Source organism: Amia ocellicauda, chromosome 4 (assembly GCF_036373705.1).
Source record: "Amia ocellicauda isolate fAmiCal2 chromosome 4, fAmiCal2.hap1, whole genome shotgun sequence".
In the NCBI taxonomy this organism is placed as follows: domain Eukaryota; kingdom Metazoa; phylum Chordata; class Actinopteri; order Amiiformes; family Amiidae; genus Amia; species Amia ocellicauda.
Window position 1 is genome coordinate 200,264 of NC_089853.1, and position 16,150 is coordinate 216,413.

General features: G+C 52.5%; 1 protein-coding gene across 8 annotated transcripts; it reads right to left on the reverse strand.

Annotated features, from left to right (window-relative positions):
• Window positions 1-340: 340 nt before the first annotated feature.
• incenp (inner centromere protein) lies at window positions 341-16,033 on the reverse strand. 8 transcript variants are annotated; one of them, XM_066700333.1, is made up of 21 exons: window positions 15,367-16,033; window positions 12,056-12,203; window positions 11,852-11,959; window positions 11,018-11,745; window positions 10,893-10,926; window positions 10,714-10,780; window positions 10,510-10,615; window positions 10,388-10,430; window positions 10,147-10,243; window positions 8,549-8,689; window positions 8,257-8,271; window positions 7,889-7,998; window positions 7,684-7,804; window positions 7,463-7,585; window positions 7,160-7,341; window positions 5,338-5,428; window positions 5,170-5,229; window positions 5,018-5,092; window positions 4,700-4,768; window positions 3,357-3,510; window positions 341-864 (listed from the first exon to the last, which is right to left on the reverse strand). In XM_066700333.1, exons 2-21 carry the CDS (start codon window positions 12,193-12,195, stop codon window positions 356-358), a joined length of 2,973 nt encoding a protein of 990 aa, XP_066556430.1. In that variant the 5' UTR covers window positions 12,196-12,203; window positions 15,367-16,033; the 3' UTR covers window positions 341-355. The 8 variants fall into 8 exon arrangements, with proteins under 8 accessions (XP_066556430.1, XP_066556431.1, XP_066556432.1 ...); XM_066700336.1 differs by having other exon boundaries at window positions 547-827; window positions 15,367-16,025; XM_066700338.1 differs by lacking the exon at window positions 341-864 and adding an exon at window positions 871-1,370.
• Window positions 16,034-16,150: the final 117 nt, after the last annotated feature.

Sequence of the window (16,150 nt, forward strand, 5' to 3'; positions counted from 1 at the left end):
CGTATTAACTGCAAATTACCTTCCAATGCAGCTGGCAATGTAGAGGCTAATGATTATTAATCATGAGTAATAATCATAATATTGATAAGATGGGAAGGTGTAGTTTAGAATGTCAATTAAATCACTGCTAGTTATTAGAAATGACCATTCAGACACTGTTTGTAAAATGTTAAGGCACCTTGAGGGTATGTCCCAGAGGGGGTATAAAAGCTTTGTTCTGTCTGAAAACTTTTAGGGAACAGGGTCATGCTGGCCTAAAATCCTTTGAGTTCTGTGTTGCGCTGTTCCTCCCATACTCGTAATAAATTCTGACTAGAACTCCCGACTCCAAATCTTTCTTCCACTACAATAAGTATTAGGCAACATTATTAAAGTTGTTGTTAGTAAAGCAAGAGACTGAACAATGCAGGGGAAATATCTTTATTATCATTACAGCCTCTTTAAAGAAACGTAAAGCCTCTAAAATACAGTGACATTGATATAGAGACAGAGCCGGGCCAACCGACACACAGATACCCACCCACCCGACTGACACATAGATACAGAACCACACAGCACGGCTGGCCGGCTGACTGACGGACACACACACACACACACGGTCGATTCCCGGGAGGGCCCTGCGGTGCAGGCGTGGTGGGGCACTCAGAGGGCCGTGGCACCCCCCCGGGGCGGCGAGTGCCACACAGCAGAGCTGGTGCGTTTGAAGTAGCGCGGCTTGCTCTTGTAGAAGATGTCCTCCAGCTTGGGCGGCTCGATGTCCCCGAAGTGTCCGTCCAGGTCCAGGGGGTTGAAGTACTGCTGCAGCATGGCCTGCTGGAGCTGCCGGCCTGGGGAGAGACGCGTCAGTGTGGCTGGGGCAGCGGGCTGAGAGAGACACACACACACACACGAGACAGAGGTAAAGAGAGAGACACGCAGAGGTAGAGACACAGACACACACACAGAGAGGCAGAGGTAAAGAGAGAGACACAAACACACACACACACACACACAAACAGGCAGAGATCACATAAAAATGAGCTCCTAATAAACATCTATTGGAATAGAATGAAAATCTGAGAAAAGAATCTATCCACAAATTAGAAAACAAGTACGTTAAATTTTACACATGTACATTTTGATTTTGAAAGAGCTCAAAGAAACGGCAAAAAAAAGAGGGAAAGAATACATAAAAAAAAAAGACAACAGAAGGCAGAAAGAAGGAAAGGGTAAAAAAAGAAAAGAAAAAAAAGATAGAGGTAAGCTTTTTCTTCATCGTTACCACCAAGTTATTTAATTTTTTGTTATATATATTAATATTCTCATGTACATACTTTTGGCAGTGGGGAAGTGTTTGATTTGAAAAACCTGAGAAGCAGCAACAGAGGCCCCTGCAGAAATGGATACATGTAACAATTCCAGAATGCAGGCCAGCCAGCTGCAGAGGAACAATGACCAGCTGCGCAGTGAGCTACACAGAGTGAGAGAGCAGACCCAGCACACAGCCTCACTCAGTCAGCTACAGAGCTCACACAAAGAGCTGCGCAGCCTGAGAGTGCAGCTGAGACACCAGCACACCCAGGAGCCCATTCCAGCAATAGGCAGCATAGTCCCTGATTCACCCACTCCCCTCTCTGACCCTGACTTGTCCACTGCCTTCTCTGGCCCCGATTCACAAACTGCCCCTGCCCCACCGACCACACCTCTACCCCCACACAGACCGACTGCCCTCCCCAGACAGATTGCTCCCCTCCAGCAGACTACCCCCTACCCCACATGCTAGACCGACCACCCCCAAGACAGACCATCCCCATCCCCTTGTGCAGACTGACTGTACCCCCCAGACAGAGTGCTCTTACCCCTTACCCCAAAACAGAATAATACTGCCCAGCCCAAAGACATGGCTCTCCTAATTGACTCCAACGGGAAGTATGTGGATATCAGGCGGATGTTCCCAGACAGGTGTGTGTGTAAGTGCTGGTGCCCCACGACTGAGCGCGCCATGCAACTGCTGAATGAGTCCACCCTGGGGAGCCCGAGCACCATCCTCATCCACCCCAGCACCAATGACCTGGCCTCACAGTGGCAGAGACACACACACGGGCAGAGAGACACACAGACACACACGGGCAGAGACACACACACACACACACGGGCAGAGACACACACACACACACACGGGCAGAGACACACACACACACGGGCAGAGACACACACACACACGGGCAGAGAGACACACACACACACGGGCAGAGAGACACACACACACACGGGCAGAGAGACACACACACACACGGGCAGAGAGACACACACACACACGGGCAGAGAGACACACACACACACGGGCAGAGAGACACACACACACACGGGCAGAGAGACACACACACACGGGCAGAGAGACACACACACACACACACACTGGCAGAGAGACACACACACACACACACACACGGGCAGAGACACACACACACACACACGGGCAGAGAGACACACACACACACACACACGGGCAGAGAGACACACACACACACACACACTGGCAGAGAGACACACACACACACACACACGGGCAGAGAGACACACACACACACACACACGGGCAGAGAGACACACACACACACACACACGGGCAGAGAGACACACACACACACACACGGGCAGAGACACACACACACACACACACGGGCAGAGACACACACACACGCACACGGGCAGAGACACACACACACGCACACGGGCAGAGACACACACACACGCACACGGGCAGAGACACACACAAACACACGGGCAGAGACACACACACACACACACACGGGCAGAGACACACACACACACACACACGGGCAGAGAGACACACACACACACACACACACACACACGGGCAGAGACACACACACACACACACACACACACGGGCAGAGAGACACACACACACACACACACGGGCAGAGAGACACACACACACACACACACGGGCAGAGACACACACACACACGGGCAGAGACACACACACACACGGGCAGAGACACACACACACACGGGCAGAGACACACACACACGGGCAGAGACACGGGCAGAGACACACACACACACGGGCAGAGAGACACACACACACACACGGGCAGAGAGACACACACACACACACGGGCAGAGAGACACACACACACACACGGGCAGAGAGACACACACACACACACGGGCAGAGAGACACACACACACACACACACACGGGCAGAGAGACACACACACACACACACACACGGGCAGAGAGACACACACACACACACACACACGGGCAGAGAGACACACACACACACACAGGCAGAGAGACACACACACACACACACACACACACACACAGGCAGAGAGACACACACCTTCAGCCCAGGAGGGGATGGGTTTCCGTGGCGCCCCTTCGTCATCCGTCGAGTCGTCGCTGTTCTGGTCCATCCCATAATCCTCAGGGTTGGTACTTATGTTGACCGGGCGATTCCCTCCCTTAGGGGTGATCTGGTATGACTGGGGGGAGTTCTGGAGACAGAGAGAGAGAGATAGAATAAAGCACAGAGACGCACTGGGGATGAACGTGGTGGTTTGAAAAGAACTCTGAAAAGTTGGTGCTAGTTTGCATAACGCATCGATTACATCACATTAACGACTATGGAAGCATATAGAGGAAGTAATGAAATCTATACATTGCATCTATTCATTGTCAATCATGCAATAAATCATTAAAATTGCTATTCGGTCACATTGGGCTTGGCCCCCCTTCTCTGCTCGATTGCACGACTGCCATCTGAAACGCACACTTCAGCGTTTACTCCAGTCCGCTCTGCTCCCACCAACTACTAGTGTGGATCTGAATGAAAACATGGTAAAACACTTTTTTTTTTTTTTTTTTTTTTTAAACACGGTAATCCATATAAACAAGAACTTATTTTAAACTACGAAGGGATGTTTTATCTGGAACAGAAATCATGTTTTCATTTTTACCAGCACACGTTTCATGCCAGTAAAATCAATATTAACCATGACCTTGCAGTAAAAGCACTTCCTCGCAATGCACCACGCGCAGTGACGGGGGTTACATTTATTACTAGAGAATTACTACACGAAAACCCCATGTTCACACCGAACACTGCCGGCACTGGAACTATAGAACAGCCCGTTGTGCGTGATGCGCGTCGTCTCTGGAGTGCTGTGCATTGGATCCATCGTGAAGCCTCGGGGACAGGCGAGCTCACTGCCCTTGAAACTCACGCTGGTGAAACGGTGGCTCCGGGACAGTTCACTGGAAGCTGCTCCTGAACGTTGGTAGCTTACATCGCACCCCCCAGGTCTGCTGGGCACGGAGCAGAACTTCTGCACAGTGGCCGGGGCGGTTTCACGCCGCTGCGAGGACGGTAATGCACAGGGACAGGGTGGCTGAGCTGGCGGCCGGGCAGGCTGCTCCGTCAGTGTACGCGTCAAACAGGACGTGTGATCTGGTGCGATGCTGCGGACCGCTGTGCCGCTGAGGGGCTGCTTATGACGGGTATTGAGGGCACGGGCAGAGCGCCAGTCACAGGTTTACTGTAGACCACACGGCGCCTAAAGAGTGGGATAGGACTGGAACGCTTGTATTACTAGTGACAGACACACACCTCCCCTCTCCCTGCGCTCCTGCCCCCACACCACCATCACCCCATGAACCCTTAACAGGCACGCACACAGGCAGTACCTCCACATCCACAGTCACATTGAGAGCAGCAGCAGCAGCCTTTCCTACTGGAGTCTTCAGCTGAGACGGCTGGAGAGAGAGAGAGAGAGAGAGAGAGTGTCACTACATGTAAAGAGCAGGAGTGATGGAGTGATTCTGAGCAGTGAAGGGGTGAGACGGGGGAAGGGTGTGCGTCTCCGCACCACGGGACCACCCTGCCCAGGACAGAGAGGACGTGTACAACAGCACCCAGGGTCCGAGAGACAGAGGGGACAGGAGCTCTAGCGCCACCACAGGACTGTGACCCAGGACACCACACTGCGACCCCGGACCCCTCACCCCGCTGGCCTGGGAGTCAAAGGTGATGTTGATGGCAGGGTGAGCGGGGGCCTCCGGCTGCGGGGTGCTGTCATCCTGGGCAGGGGGTTGGAGAGGACATGGTCAGAGAGGGACAGACACTGGGGACAAGACGGAGAGAGACGGGGGCTCACCTGCATGTCCACAGTGATGTTGAGGACCTTGACTGCAGTGGCCTTCTTCTGACCCTCCTCCTGTGGGCACAGGACAGCGTTACACAGCGACACACTGAGCACACTACACACTGAGCAGCAAGCGCTATGACACACTGAGCACACGAGATGCGCAGCGATGGTTCTGACCTTCTTCCTCTTCTCCTCCGCCTCTCTCTGCTGCTTCTCTCGAGCCGCCTTCTCTACCTCCCTCTGCAGCGCTTGGACGCGCTCCCTCTCCCTGAGGGCAACACACAATGTACATTAACACACACAGCCATATGAAACGCAGAACTCAGGGTGAAGAACTGATGCAGACATTACAAAGTCAGGTTAAACTAATATATACAGACGAGCGACAAATGACAGGAAAAACCTGAATAAATGAGTGGAGGAACATAATGAATGCAGATGCCTCCAAACAGGTGTACTGCATAATACAATTAACATCCTCTCATGCTCTGTACACGTATAAACATGCTGAGCAGGCCCAGCTGAACTCGATTTGGATCAAGATGGCAAGAGGAAAGGATTAAGTGACGTTGAAAGAAGGGTCATTATTGGGGCACGAAGGCAGGAGCTTCAGTCACAGACACTCAACTGACTCGTGTTCTGGACAAGTAGGCGAGTGCATGTGTGGGACACCAAGAGAACGGGACAGGCCTGACTGCTGGACCCCTACAGTGAGGGGGTCCGGAGGCTCTGTTGTGCTGTGGGGGGCATTTTCCTGGCATGGTTTGGGTCCACTTGTCCCCTTAGAGGGAAGGGTCACTGCAAATCATGACAGAGTGATTCTGAGTGATCACCTTTATCCTATGGTGACATTTCTGTCCTGATGGGAATGGTCTCTTCCAGGATGACAATGCCCCATCCACAGGGCACGAGGGTCACTCAATGGTTTGATAATTATGAAAATGATGCGACTCGTATGCTATGGCCTTCAGACACCACGGGCCGGTTGCACTGAAAAAGTCTTACTTTAAGTCTAAGCCTTAGTCTAAGTCCAAAGACCATGGCAACCAACTGGTCTTATTCTTGCGAAGATCATTTAAAAAAACTTGCGATAGATGAGCAACTAATCATAAGAAAACTGGTAATTCTAGGGGAAAAAGCAGACAAAAATAAAGCCTTAAATGAAAGAACACAAAACACAAATGCCATCAACCCCACCAAGTGCACCCCGCGCATGTCATTTTACATTTGTTTTTAAGAGTACTTAGTTTACATTCTGTACAATCAGTAATAAAGTGTATAGCACGAGTTTATAGAAACAAGCAGGGAGACCACGCCGTGCCACACCGGCGACTGTGCCAGTGCAGCCGGGTCTCTTTAAAAGCCACACTGTGCTCAATCCGACAGCAGCTGAAACTTTTATCAGACCAGGCCTCTGAGCCGCCCAGAGAGAGCTCCCTGTGACCGTCTCTCCCTCTCTCGGGTGTTGACCGAGGGTGGGGCTCCAGTGACTCGAGCCACACGCAGCATCGCACGCGCTCAGACGCAGACCCCCGCTCTTATTAAAAATAACATCACATAATATTGCTTTTCAGTGGTGTTTAATACAAATACTAATTTTAATGTAGGCCTATTTGTATAGTTACAATTAAGATATATTGCTTATTTTTACAGCCGTTTTACAGACTACATCACAGGTCAAATTTCCCCTTTTGGAGCCTGGCGCAGGATAGGCTTAACAAATGACAAATTTTGTTTTGTGCAACAGGCCTCCTTATTTTGGGATTAAATTTAAGTCCAAAACCTAAGAAATGGGTCTTAAAAGCATTGAAGACCTTTTGTGCAACCGGCCCCAGATCAACCGAATTGAACACCTATGGGAGATTATGGACCGATGCATTAGACAGCGCTCTCCCCCACAATCATCAAAACCCCAAATGAGGGAATATCTTTTGGAAGAATGGTGTTCATCCCTCCAGTAGCGTTTTTCCTTTCATTGGTCACCCGTCTGCACACACACCTCTCTGCGCTGGCCTGCTGCTCTTTGATCCTCTCCTGCTCAGCTCTCTCCCTCTCCTGCTCACGCTCCCTCTCTCTCTGCTCCTGTGCGCGCCGCGTCTCCGCCTGTCTCCGGACTCGGTCCTGCTCCTCCTCCGCACGCCGCCGGGCCAGCGCCTCCTGCTGCCGGCGCTCCTCCTCCTCCTGGGACACAGTCGGGCATCAGTGGTGACAGTGCGGTGCGTGTATGTGCCGTGTGTGTCTACAGTGGGAGTGCGTTGCGTGTATGCAGTGTGTCAGTATGGTGTATGTGCAGTGTTCTCACCGCCTGCTGGATCTTGCGGCGGCGGGCCTCCTCCTCCTGGCGCCGGCGCTGCTCCAGCTCCTCCTGGCGCCGCGATGCCACCTTGCGCTTGGCCTTCTCCTCCGCCTGGCGCTCCACCCGCAGCTGAGAGAGGGACACACAGTGAAGCAAACACGGCTTCAGCCCGTCACAGAGGACTGCGTTGGATAAGTGCGCACGCACACGCAACGCACTCTACACACCTTGTCATTCTTCTCCTCAATCTGCGCCAGCTTCTGCTCAATCTTCTTCTTCTTCTCCTCCTCCTTCTGCTCCTCTCTCTCTCGCGCCTCGACCACCTTGCGCAGCCGCTCGTCCCGCTTCCTGGACGGACAGGCAGAGGGACAATCAGGCAGAGGGACAGACATGATCGAGGGCTGGACGGACAGACAGAGACAGGCGACTGACTTTTTGAGCTCCTCCACTCTCTTCCTCTTGTCCTCCTCCATCTTCTTCTTCCTCTCCACCTCCTGCTCCTGTTTCTTCTTCAGAGCTTCCAGACGCTGGCGCTCCCTCTCCTGCCGAGAGAGACCGAGAGGACGCGTGAGGGACAGGCTTCAGTGGAGCGAAGGCTTGAACAGGCAGGTCAGGGTCAGAGTCACCCCACAGCACGGCGGTCAGAGGAGAGCCCCAAGCCTCCGTCCCCCAACACCGCAGGACAAACAGGCTCCTGCCCCTTCCGCCACAGGGCCGGCGAGTGGGTGAGTGAGTGAGACACACGACACACAGTGAGTGTTAGAGTTCGAGCACCCCCTCACACTCCCCCATCCACTTACCACCATACTGCTGCCCTGCAGGGTCAAACAAACAGGCAGTTACACACAGCCCGGGGAGTCACTGTGCCCAACTGCCCCCCGCAGCCCAATACACTACTGCCCCATGGGGCACCTGATCACGTTGCCAACATTATCTCAGCCGATGCGTTTACATCAGACACAGACCTGTGATCCAAATAGGACTGGATAAGCACAGCAGATGTCCTGCGCAGGACACTGCTTATTACCCCACCACCCCTGAGTGACTGCCCCACGGAGAGCCGGGCAGGGAGACTGTGCAACTGTGACTGACCTTGGGGTCGGTGCGCAGCGGCGTAGCGTGCTTGAGGAAGGATTTGATGACAGAAGTGCGGCCCACTGAGCCCGGGGTCATCATGAGCAGCTGGTTCCTCTGGACAGTGTGCAGGAACGACTTCATGTGCGGCTTCATCGCCTGAGAGGGACAACAGATTAATACATTAACAAAAATGTCCAATCGAGAGGAAGCCATTCGCCCCATCATGCTTGTTTGGTGTCCATTAATAACTCAGTGATCCAAGGATCCTATCCAATCTGTTTTTGAATGTTCCCAAATTGTCTCTTCAGCCACATGGCTGGGGAGTTTGTTCAGATTGTGACGCCTCTCTGTGTGAAGAAGTGATTATTATCTAAATCCCTCTGAATAGCCTGTGCTGCCGAGATTGTATCTGCTGACCCGCCTATTTTAGTATCATCTGCAAATTTGACAAGTTTGCCAACTATCCCAGAGTCCAGATCATTAATATAGATTAGAAACGGCACAGGCCCTAGTACTGATCCCTGTGGAACTCCACTAACAACCTCACTCCAGTTAGAAGCAACTCCTCTAATCGACTCCCTCTGTTTCCTATACATCAACCAGTTCATAATCCATCTACTTACATTACCCTGAATGCCTACAGCTTCCAATTTGAGGATCAGTCTTTGGTGTGGAACCTTATCAAAAGCTTTTTGGAAATCTAAGTTTATCATATCATATGCTTTCACATGATCTACAGCTGCAGTTGCATGTTCAAATTTTTTTAATAAAATTAGCAAGACATGATCTGCCTCGTCTAAACCCATGTTGACTATCTCCAAGAATATGGTTTTCATTAAGATGCTCCTCTATTTTCTGTCTAATCATTTTCTCCAACATTTTACAGGTGATGCAGGTGAGACTGATTGGTCTGTAATTTCCTGGCTCAGTTTTGTCCCCTTTCTTGTGGATTGGGATGACATTTGCCGTCTTCCAGTCAGTTGGCACATCCCCTGTTCTAAGTGTCATTTGGAATAATCGAGTTAGCGGCCTATAAATAATTTCCCTATAAATAAGTACTGTTGGAAATATCCCATCTGGCCCAGGTGATTTGTTTGTTTTTAATTCTGCTAGTCCCTTTAGTACCTCCTCCTCATTTATCCTGATCTCTCTTAGGGTTTGACTGGACTGGTTGTTAACCTGTGGCATGTCATCTGTCTTTTCTTTTGTAAAAACCTGTGAAATAGTCATTTAGAACATTTGCCACATCTTGTTCGTTTTCCAAGATACCTCCATTTTTGCCCTTTATCTGTTTCACTTCCTCCTTTATTGACCGCTTGCTGTTGTAATATTGAAAAAAGCTCTTTGCATTAGTTTTAGATCCAAGAGCTATGTTTCTTTCTATTTCCCTCTTTGCTTTCCTGATCCCTTTCTTAAGATCTCTTTGGAGCTCAACATATTCTATGCATTTTGTTTAGTCTCCATCCCTCTTGTATGCGCTATACAACATTTTCTCTTTACATCTTCTTGTATATTTCTAATAAACCATTCTGGGCAATGATGTTTTTTGGTCCTCAGTGGACTACAGCACCCAGAGACGGGTCATTTTTCCCCTGGGGGGGCAGGACACTCACACTCTGGCTCTTCTTGGGGGGGCTGATCTTCTTGCGGGGGCTAGAGAACTCATCCAGCTGGGGGTCTGCTGGACCGCGCTTTGCACCCGGGCGCTGCCTGGAGAGACATAGACAGGACAATTACCGATGCTTTGGCAATACTCTCTGGTCCTGCCAATAAAGCAAACTGAATCTAATACAGCACGAGCGTGTGAAAGAGAGTGAGCGTCTCAGTGTGTGCGAGTGAGTGAGTGAGTCTCACCGGAGGCTGGCACGGGTGACAGCTGGCTTCTTTGCACTGTCGTCTGCAGAGAGAGAGGAGAAAGTCAGAGGACAGGGGCAGGACAGCGAGGGGTGGGGCAGCGAGGGGGTGCCAATGTGTACCTGTGAGACCATCGGGGGGACTCTCTGTGGAGACGGGGGTCTGCGTCTGAGCGCGTGCGATGCTGCGTGTGGCTCGAGTCACTAGAGCCCCACCCTCGGTCGACACCTGAGAGAGGGAGAGACGGTCACAGGAAGCTCTCGCCAGGTAGCTTAGAGGCCTGGTCTGATGCTCTAGCTTCAGTAACAAGACACACAGACGCGCACCTCTGGCACTTCCTCTGCCGGTGGGGGGCTAGTGGTCTCCAGTACAGCTGGCTGCTCAGGCTGCTCTCTGAAATGGGACAGAGTAAGTAAGACACACCCCCCAGCCCAGCTGCACCCGTCACCATCAGCATTAATAATTGGTCAGCAATAGGAGTAGCCACCCCCGCCAAGACACTCACCCATCCTCCTCGTCCGTCTCGATGCACACGTCCCCTAGAGAGGACACAGAGCAGCCCGTCAACATCCCACTGTGCTCTGCCCCCCGACCCCACCCCCCTCTCACACGCAATGCCCCCCCACTCACCGCTGGCCGTGCTGGAGGAGCGCGAGTGCCGGGAGCGGCTGCGCAGGCAGGACCGGCGGGAGGCACGGCGCACCGCCTGCTGGGTGAGGCTGTGTCTCAGGCCGGCCAGCGAGCGTCGCAGGGTGAGGGAGCGGCGTGCCGAGGACACGGAGTGGCGTGGGGGAGCGCGGGGCGTGGGGGGCTCAAGGTCCGGGCCGGCGATGGCTAGTTTGGACATGGACCGCAGCCCCTCAGCTGCCTCCGGCCCCTCCTCGCCCTCACACTCCTGCCCCTCCAGCCGCAGGTGTTGTTCGGCTGACAGGCGGTCCGTGGCCGAGATCTGGATCAGCGCTAGCTTGGGGTCCTGAGGGGGGGGGGCAGGCACTGCCTGCGTGGCTGCTTGGGGCAGGGGGGGGGCATCCTTGGAGACCCCCTCCTCCCCCTCTGCTCCCTTCACCTCCTCCCCTCCCAGGTCCGGTTCTGCGGCAGCGGGGAGGGGGTTGCCGTGCTTCGGACGGGCCCCCTGCTTCTCCCACTCCTCCTCCTCCACCTCCTCCACCTCCTCCACCTCCTCCTCCTCGGCCGTTGCCGCCTGGCGTGTGCTGCGTGCGCACAGGGGGACCTCTGGCTTGGCTCTGCGCGTGCTGCGTTTGGGCCGGGCCCCCCCCTCGGCCTCGGGGATGAGCTGCAGGACCATGGACCTGCGGGCCGAGGAGCGCCGCAGGTTACTGCGCTTCCCTTTAGAGAACCTGGGGGTACAGACCAGACGCTTGTTAGTGACTGTGCATTGCCCCCCTGCCCTGTTCATGCGTACTGGACCCCCCTGGAGCCTGGCGCTAGCAGAGAGTTACATACCGGTGGCGGTTCTGGTTCTCGTCCCGGCCCACAGACACTCGCCCGCGCCGGCCCGTCCGCTTCTGAGAGGGAGTCTTGGGCATCAGCTCTGGCTCTGCGCTGAAATCACTGAGAGAGAGAGAGAGAGTCAGTGCACCACATCATAGCACAAACCCCGCCACAGAGCACTCATGTGGTCCTGTCGCCCAACACCCCCCGGCCCACCTGGAGAACATGCGGCTGGCCTCCTGCTGGATCTCCTCCAGCCACACCATGTGTGTGTCGTCGATCTCACGCACCAGTTCCTGCAGCTTCCCCTCGAACAGGTGCATCAGCGCGCCAGTGGAGCTCAGCAATGAGTTCATCGCTGCGGCTGTGTGGGGGGAACATCGGTCAGTCCAGCGCTCCTGCACCTCAGTGGCGCTTCGCACAGGGCCACCACAAACGTGTCCCAACATACACACACAACACGCCAAGGACAGTGAGAAGTGCGAGCAGATTCGAGCTGACAGAAGCACCGAGTTCGTGAACGACAGCCCGGTGGCCCCTCAGCCGACCGCAGCTTGGGGCAGACCTCCCCCCGCTGCCTCCCTACACTGAACAGGCTGGAGTAATCGCATGCCATGCTTGGATTTTTTCAGATGCATCAAAATATGGGACACTTGTTTTAGTATTTCGGTCTGTAGATTTATTCAACATCAGATCTATTGTAGACATTAACCTCACCATGTATTTTAAACCCATCAAGTACATGTATGGCTCAGACTGAAAACACATTTTAAACTCTTTGGCATTAGACCACTATGAGGGCCACATCTCCAGCAGAGTGGAGGTTTAAGAGTCTCCCGCATCGCTGGGCTGCTCTTCTCCCTGCTTTACACTTTGTCATTATTCACAGTAAGAAAAATACTTGTCAAATAATTACCACATTCTACATCATCACTATAATTAAAGAGAACAAAGTTCGTCTAACAGAATAATTAGCATCCCAGCTGATCGGACCCAGTGATGTCAGGGAGACGGTGTGTGAATGTAGGAGCATGTGAAATCAGTAAAGAGGAGTCCAGGTTACACACACACACACACACACACACACACACACACACACACACACACACACACACACACACACACACACACACACACACACACACACACACACACACACACACACACACACACACACACACACACACACACACACACAGTGAAACAGACTGAATTCATGCCATTAATATTGGTATGATCGTGGATATTGTTCAGATCTGTGTGTGAGGGGCTGCACAAACGCACAACACCATACACAGCAGGTAGGTAGGTAGGTAGGTATAGCAGGGTGGGCATTATTCATGTCTGCACAGTGTTTGTATTTAAAATGTGCTTCAGGTCTTCCATTACGTTGAGACTGCATCAGCAATTGATTGATGTGTGTGTGTAACCTGGACTCCTGTCTACCCTGGTGTGTGTGTGTGTGTGTGTGTGTGTGTATAACCTGGACTCCTGTCTACCCTGGTGTGTGTGTGTGTGTGTGTGTGTGTAACCTGGACTCCTGTCTACCCTGGTGTGTGTGTGTGTGTGTGTGTGTGTGTGTGTGTGTGTAACCTGGACTCCTGTCTACCCTGGTGTGTGTGTGTGTGCATAACCTGGACTCCTGTCTACCCTGGTGTGTGTGTGTGTGTGTGTGTAACCTGGACTCCTGTCTACCCTGGTGTGTGTGTGTGTGTGTAACCTGGACTCCTGTCTACCCTGGTGTGTGTGTGTGTGTGTGTGTGTAACCTGGACTCCTGTCTACCCTGGTGTGTGTGTGTGTGTGTGTGTGTGTGTAACCTGGACTCCTGTCTACCCTGGTGTGTGTGTGTGTGTGTGTGTGTGTGTGTGTGTAACCTGGACTCCTGTCTACCCTGGTGTGTGTGTGTGTGTGTGTGTGTAACCTGGACTCCTGTCTACCCTGGTGTGTGTGTGTGTGTGTGTGTGTGTAACCTGGACTCCTGTCTACCCTGGTGTGTGTGTGTGTGTGTGTGTGTGTAACCTGGACTCCTGTCTACCCTGGTGTGTGTGTGTGTGTGTGTGTGTGTGTGTGTGTGTGTAACCTGGACTCCTGTCTACCCTGGTGTGTGTGTGTGTGTGTGTGTGTGTGTGTAACCTGGACTCCTGTCTACCCTGGTGTGTGTGTGTGTGTGTGTGTAACCTGGACTCCTGTCTACCCTGGTGTGTGTGCGTGTGTGTGTGTAACCTGGACTCCTGTCTACCCTGGTGTGTGTGTGTGTGTGTGTGTGTGTAACCTGGACTCCTGTCTACCCTGGTGTGTGTGTGTGTGTGTGTGTGTAACCTGGACTCCTGTCTACCCTGGTGTGTGTGTGTGTGTGTGTGTGTGTAACCTGGACTCCTGTCTACCCTGGTGTGTGTGTGTGTGTGTGTGTGTAACCTGGACTCCTGTCTACCCTGGTGTGTGTGTGTAACCTGGACTCCTGTCTACCCTGGTGTGTGTGTGTGTGTGTGTGTGTGTGTGTAACCTGGACTCCTGTCTACCCTGGTGTGTGTGTGTGTGTGTGTGTGTGTAACCTGGACTCCTGTCTACCCTGGTGTGTGTGTGTGTGTGTGTAAGCTGGACTCCTGTCTACCCTGGTGTGTGTGTGTGTGTAACCTGGACTCCTGTCTACTCTGGTGTGTGTGTGTGTGTATGTGTGTGTAACCTGGACTCCTGTCTACTCTGGTGTGTGTGTGTGTGTGTGTGTGTGTAACCTGGACTCCTGTCTACCCTGGTGTGTGTGTGTGTGTGTGTGTAACCTGGACTCCTGTCTACCCTGGTGTGTGTGTGTGTGTGTGTAACCTGGACTCCTGTCTACTCTGGTGTGTGTGTGTGTGTATGTGTGTGTAACCTGGACTCCTGTCTACTCTGGTGTGTGTGTGTGTGTGTGTGTGTGTGTGTAACCTGGACTCCTGTCTACCCTGGTGTGTGTGTGTGTGTGTGTGTGTAACCTGGACTCCTGTCTACCCTGGTGTGTGTGTGTGTGTGTAACCTGGACTCCTGTCTACCCTGGTGTGTGTGTGTGTGTGTGTGTGTGTGTGTGTGTGTGTGTGTGTGTAACCTGGACTCCTGTCTACTCTGGTGTGTGTGTGTGTGTGTGTGTGTGTGTGTGTGTGTAACCTGGACTCCTGTCTACCCTGGTGTGTGTGTGTGTGTGTGTGTGTAACCTGGACTCCTGTCTACTCTGGTGTGTGTGTGTGTGTGTGTGTGTGTGTAACCTGGACTCCTGTCTACCCTGGTGTGTGTGTGTGTGTGTGTTGGGGGGTTAATCGTCCAGCTTTAATTCATCGCAGGTTCTGAACGGCACATGCGCTGTAGCTGTTACCGTTAAATGTTTATCCATCGGTGATTAAAATAATCATGATCAATAATAATAAAGCTTAAATCTCAATCTAAAAACTAGATCGACACGAGCAGCGCTGCCAAATCAAAGCGAACTCAGTACCGACCCGGGGCAGACAGCACATAAACACAGAGCGGGACAGCCGGCCGTTAAAGAGCCGCTTACCTGTTCGGATCCGCGGTCAGACGGTCAATGTTATTCCCGGTGTTTCCGGTGATCAACGCCCAACTCGGACTGTAACTGACCAGCCGGCTGTCCGTGTCGCCGGGCTGCACCGAGAGTCCCGACTGCCGCCCCGCTCAAACCGTTTAAAGAGTTTAAAAACTGCGCCGGCCAATCAGACAGCGAGGCAGCGACAGAGACTCACAGGACGGCGGGCTGCCAGTCAAACCGAGAGCCAATCGGAGATCGACGAAGGCGGGACCAAACAGACACAGAAACGCCCCACCACCGATTAAAGGCGACAGCGAACTTTTCGAAATTCAAATCTGAGCCGAGAATTAAAGGCTTAGAAGGTGACTTTAAGACGATCACATTATTATTCACCGAACAACACCTGACCACACGTCTGTAACTGGGGTCATCTCTTAATGCCTTTCACTTTCATTCAAAATCATATCGGACGATTATCTACTACATTATATATGTGATATTAAGCGAATTGTATTTTTTCTCGAGTATCTTTGAACGCTTGGAATAAAAGTATAAAAACTGCGCAGGCGTGTCGTACCAATTAATAAAGCACGCAATGGAAGAGGAGTCAGATCAACATGGCGTCCCTTCCTCCTCCCTGAACTGTCATGAATGAGTTAATGCCGTCTGACTGGCTCTGCACACAGGAAGCCACAACAAAAACAATCTCTCTCTTCCGCAAAATCCAGCCTAACCCCTGCGTCACAGATTCAAACCAGCCAATGGCAATCCGAGCTGATCTCAGAGCCCCGCCCTG

Coding starts and splice junctions, on each gene's coding strand:
- incenp (XM_066700333.1), bottom strand. CDS start 12,195: ATGAACTCATTGCTGAGCTCCACTGGCGCGCTGATGCACCTGTTCGAG. Junction 5,429..7,159: donor CAGCAGGCCAGCGCAGAGAG/GTGTGTGTGCAG, acceptor TGTTGCCCTCAG/GGAGAGGGAGCGCGTCCAAG. Junction 5,230..5,337: donor CGGAGGAGAAGAGGAAGAAG/GTCAGAACCATC, acceptor CTGTGCCCACAG/GAGGAGGGTCAGAAGAAGGC.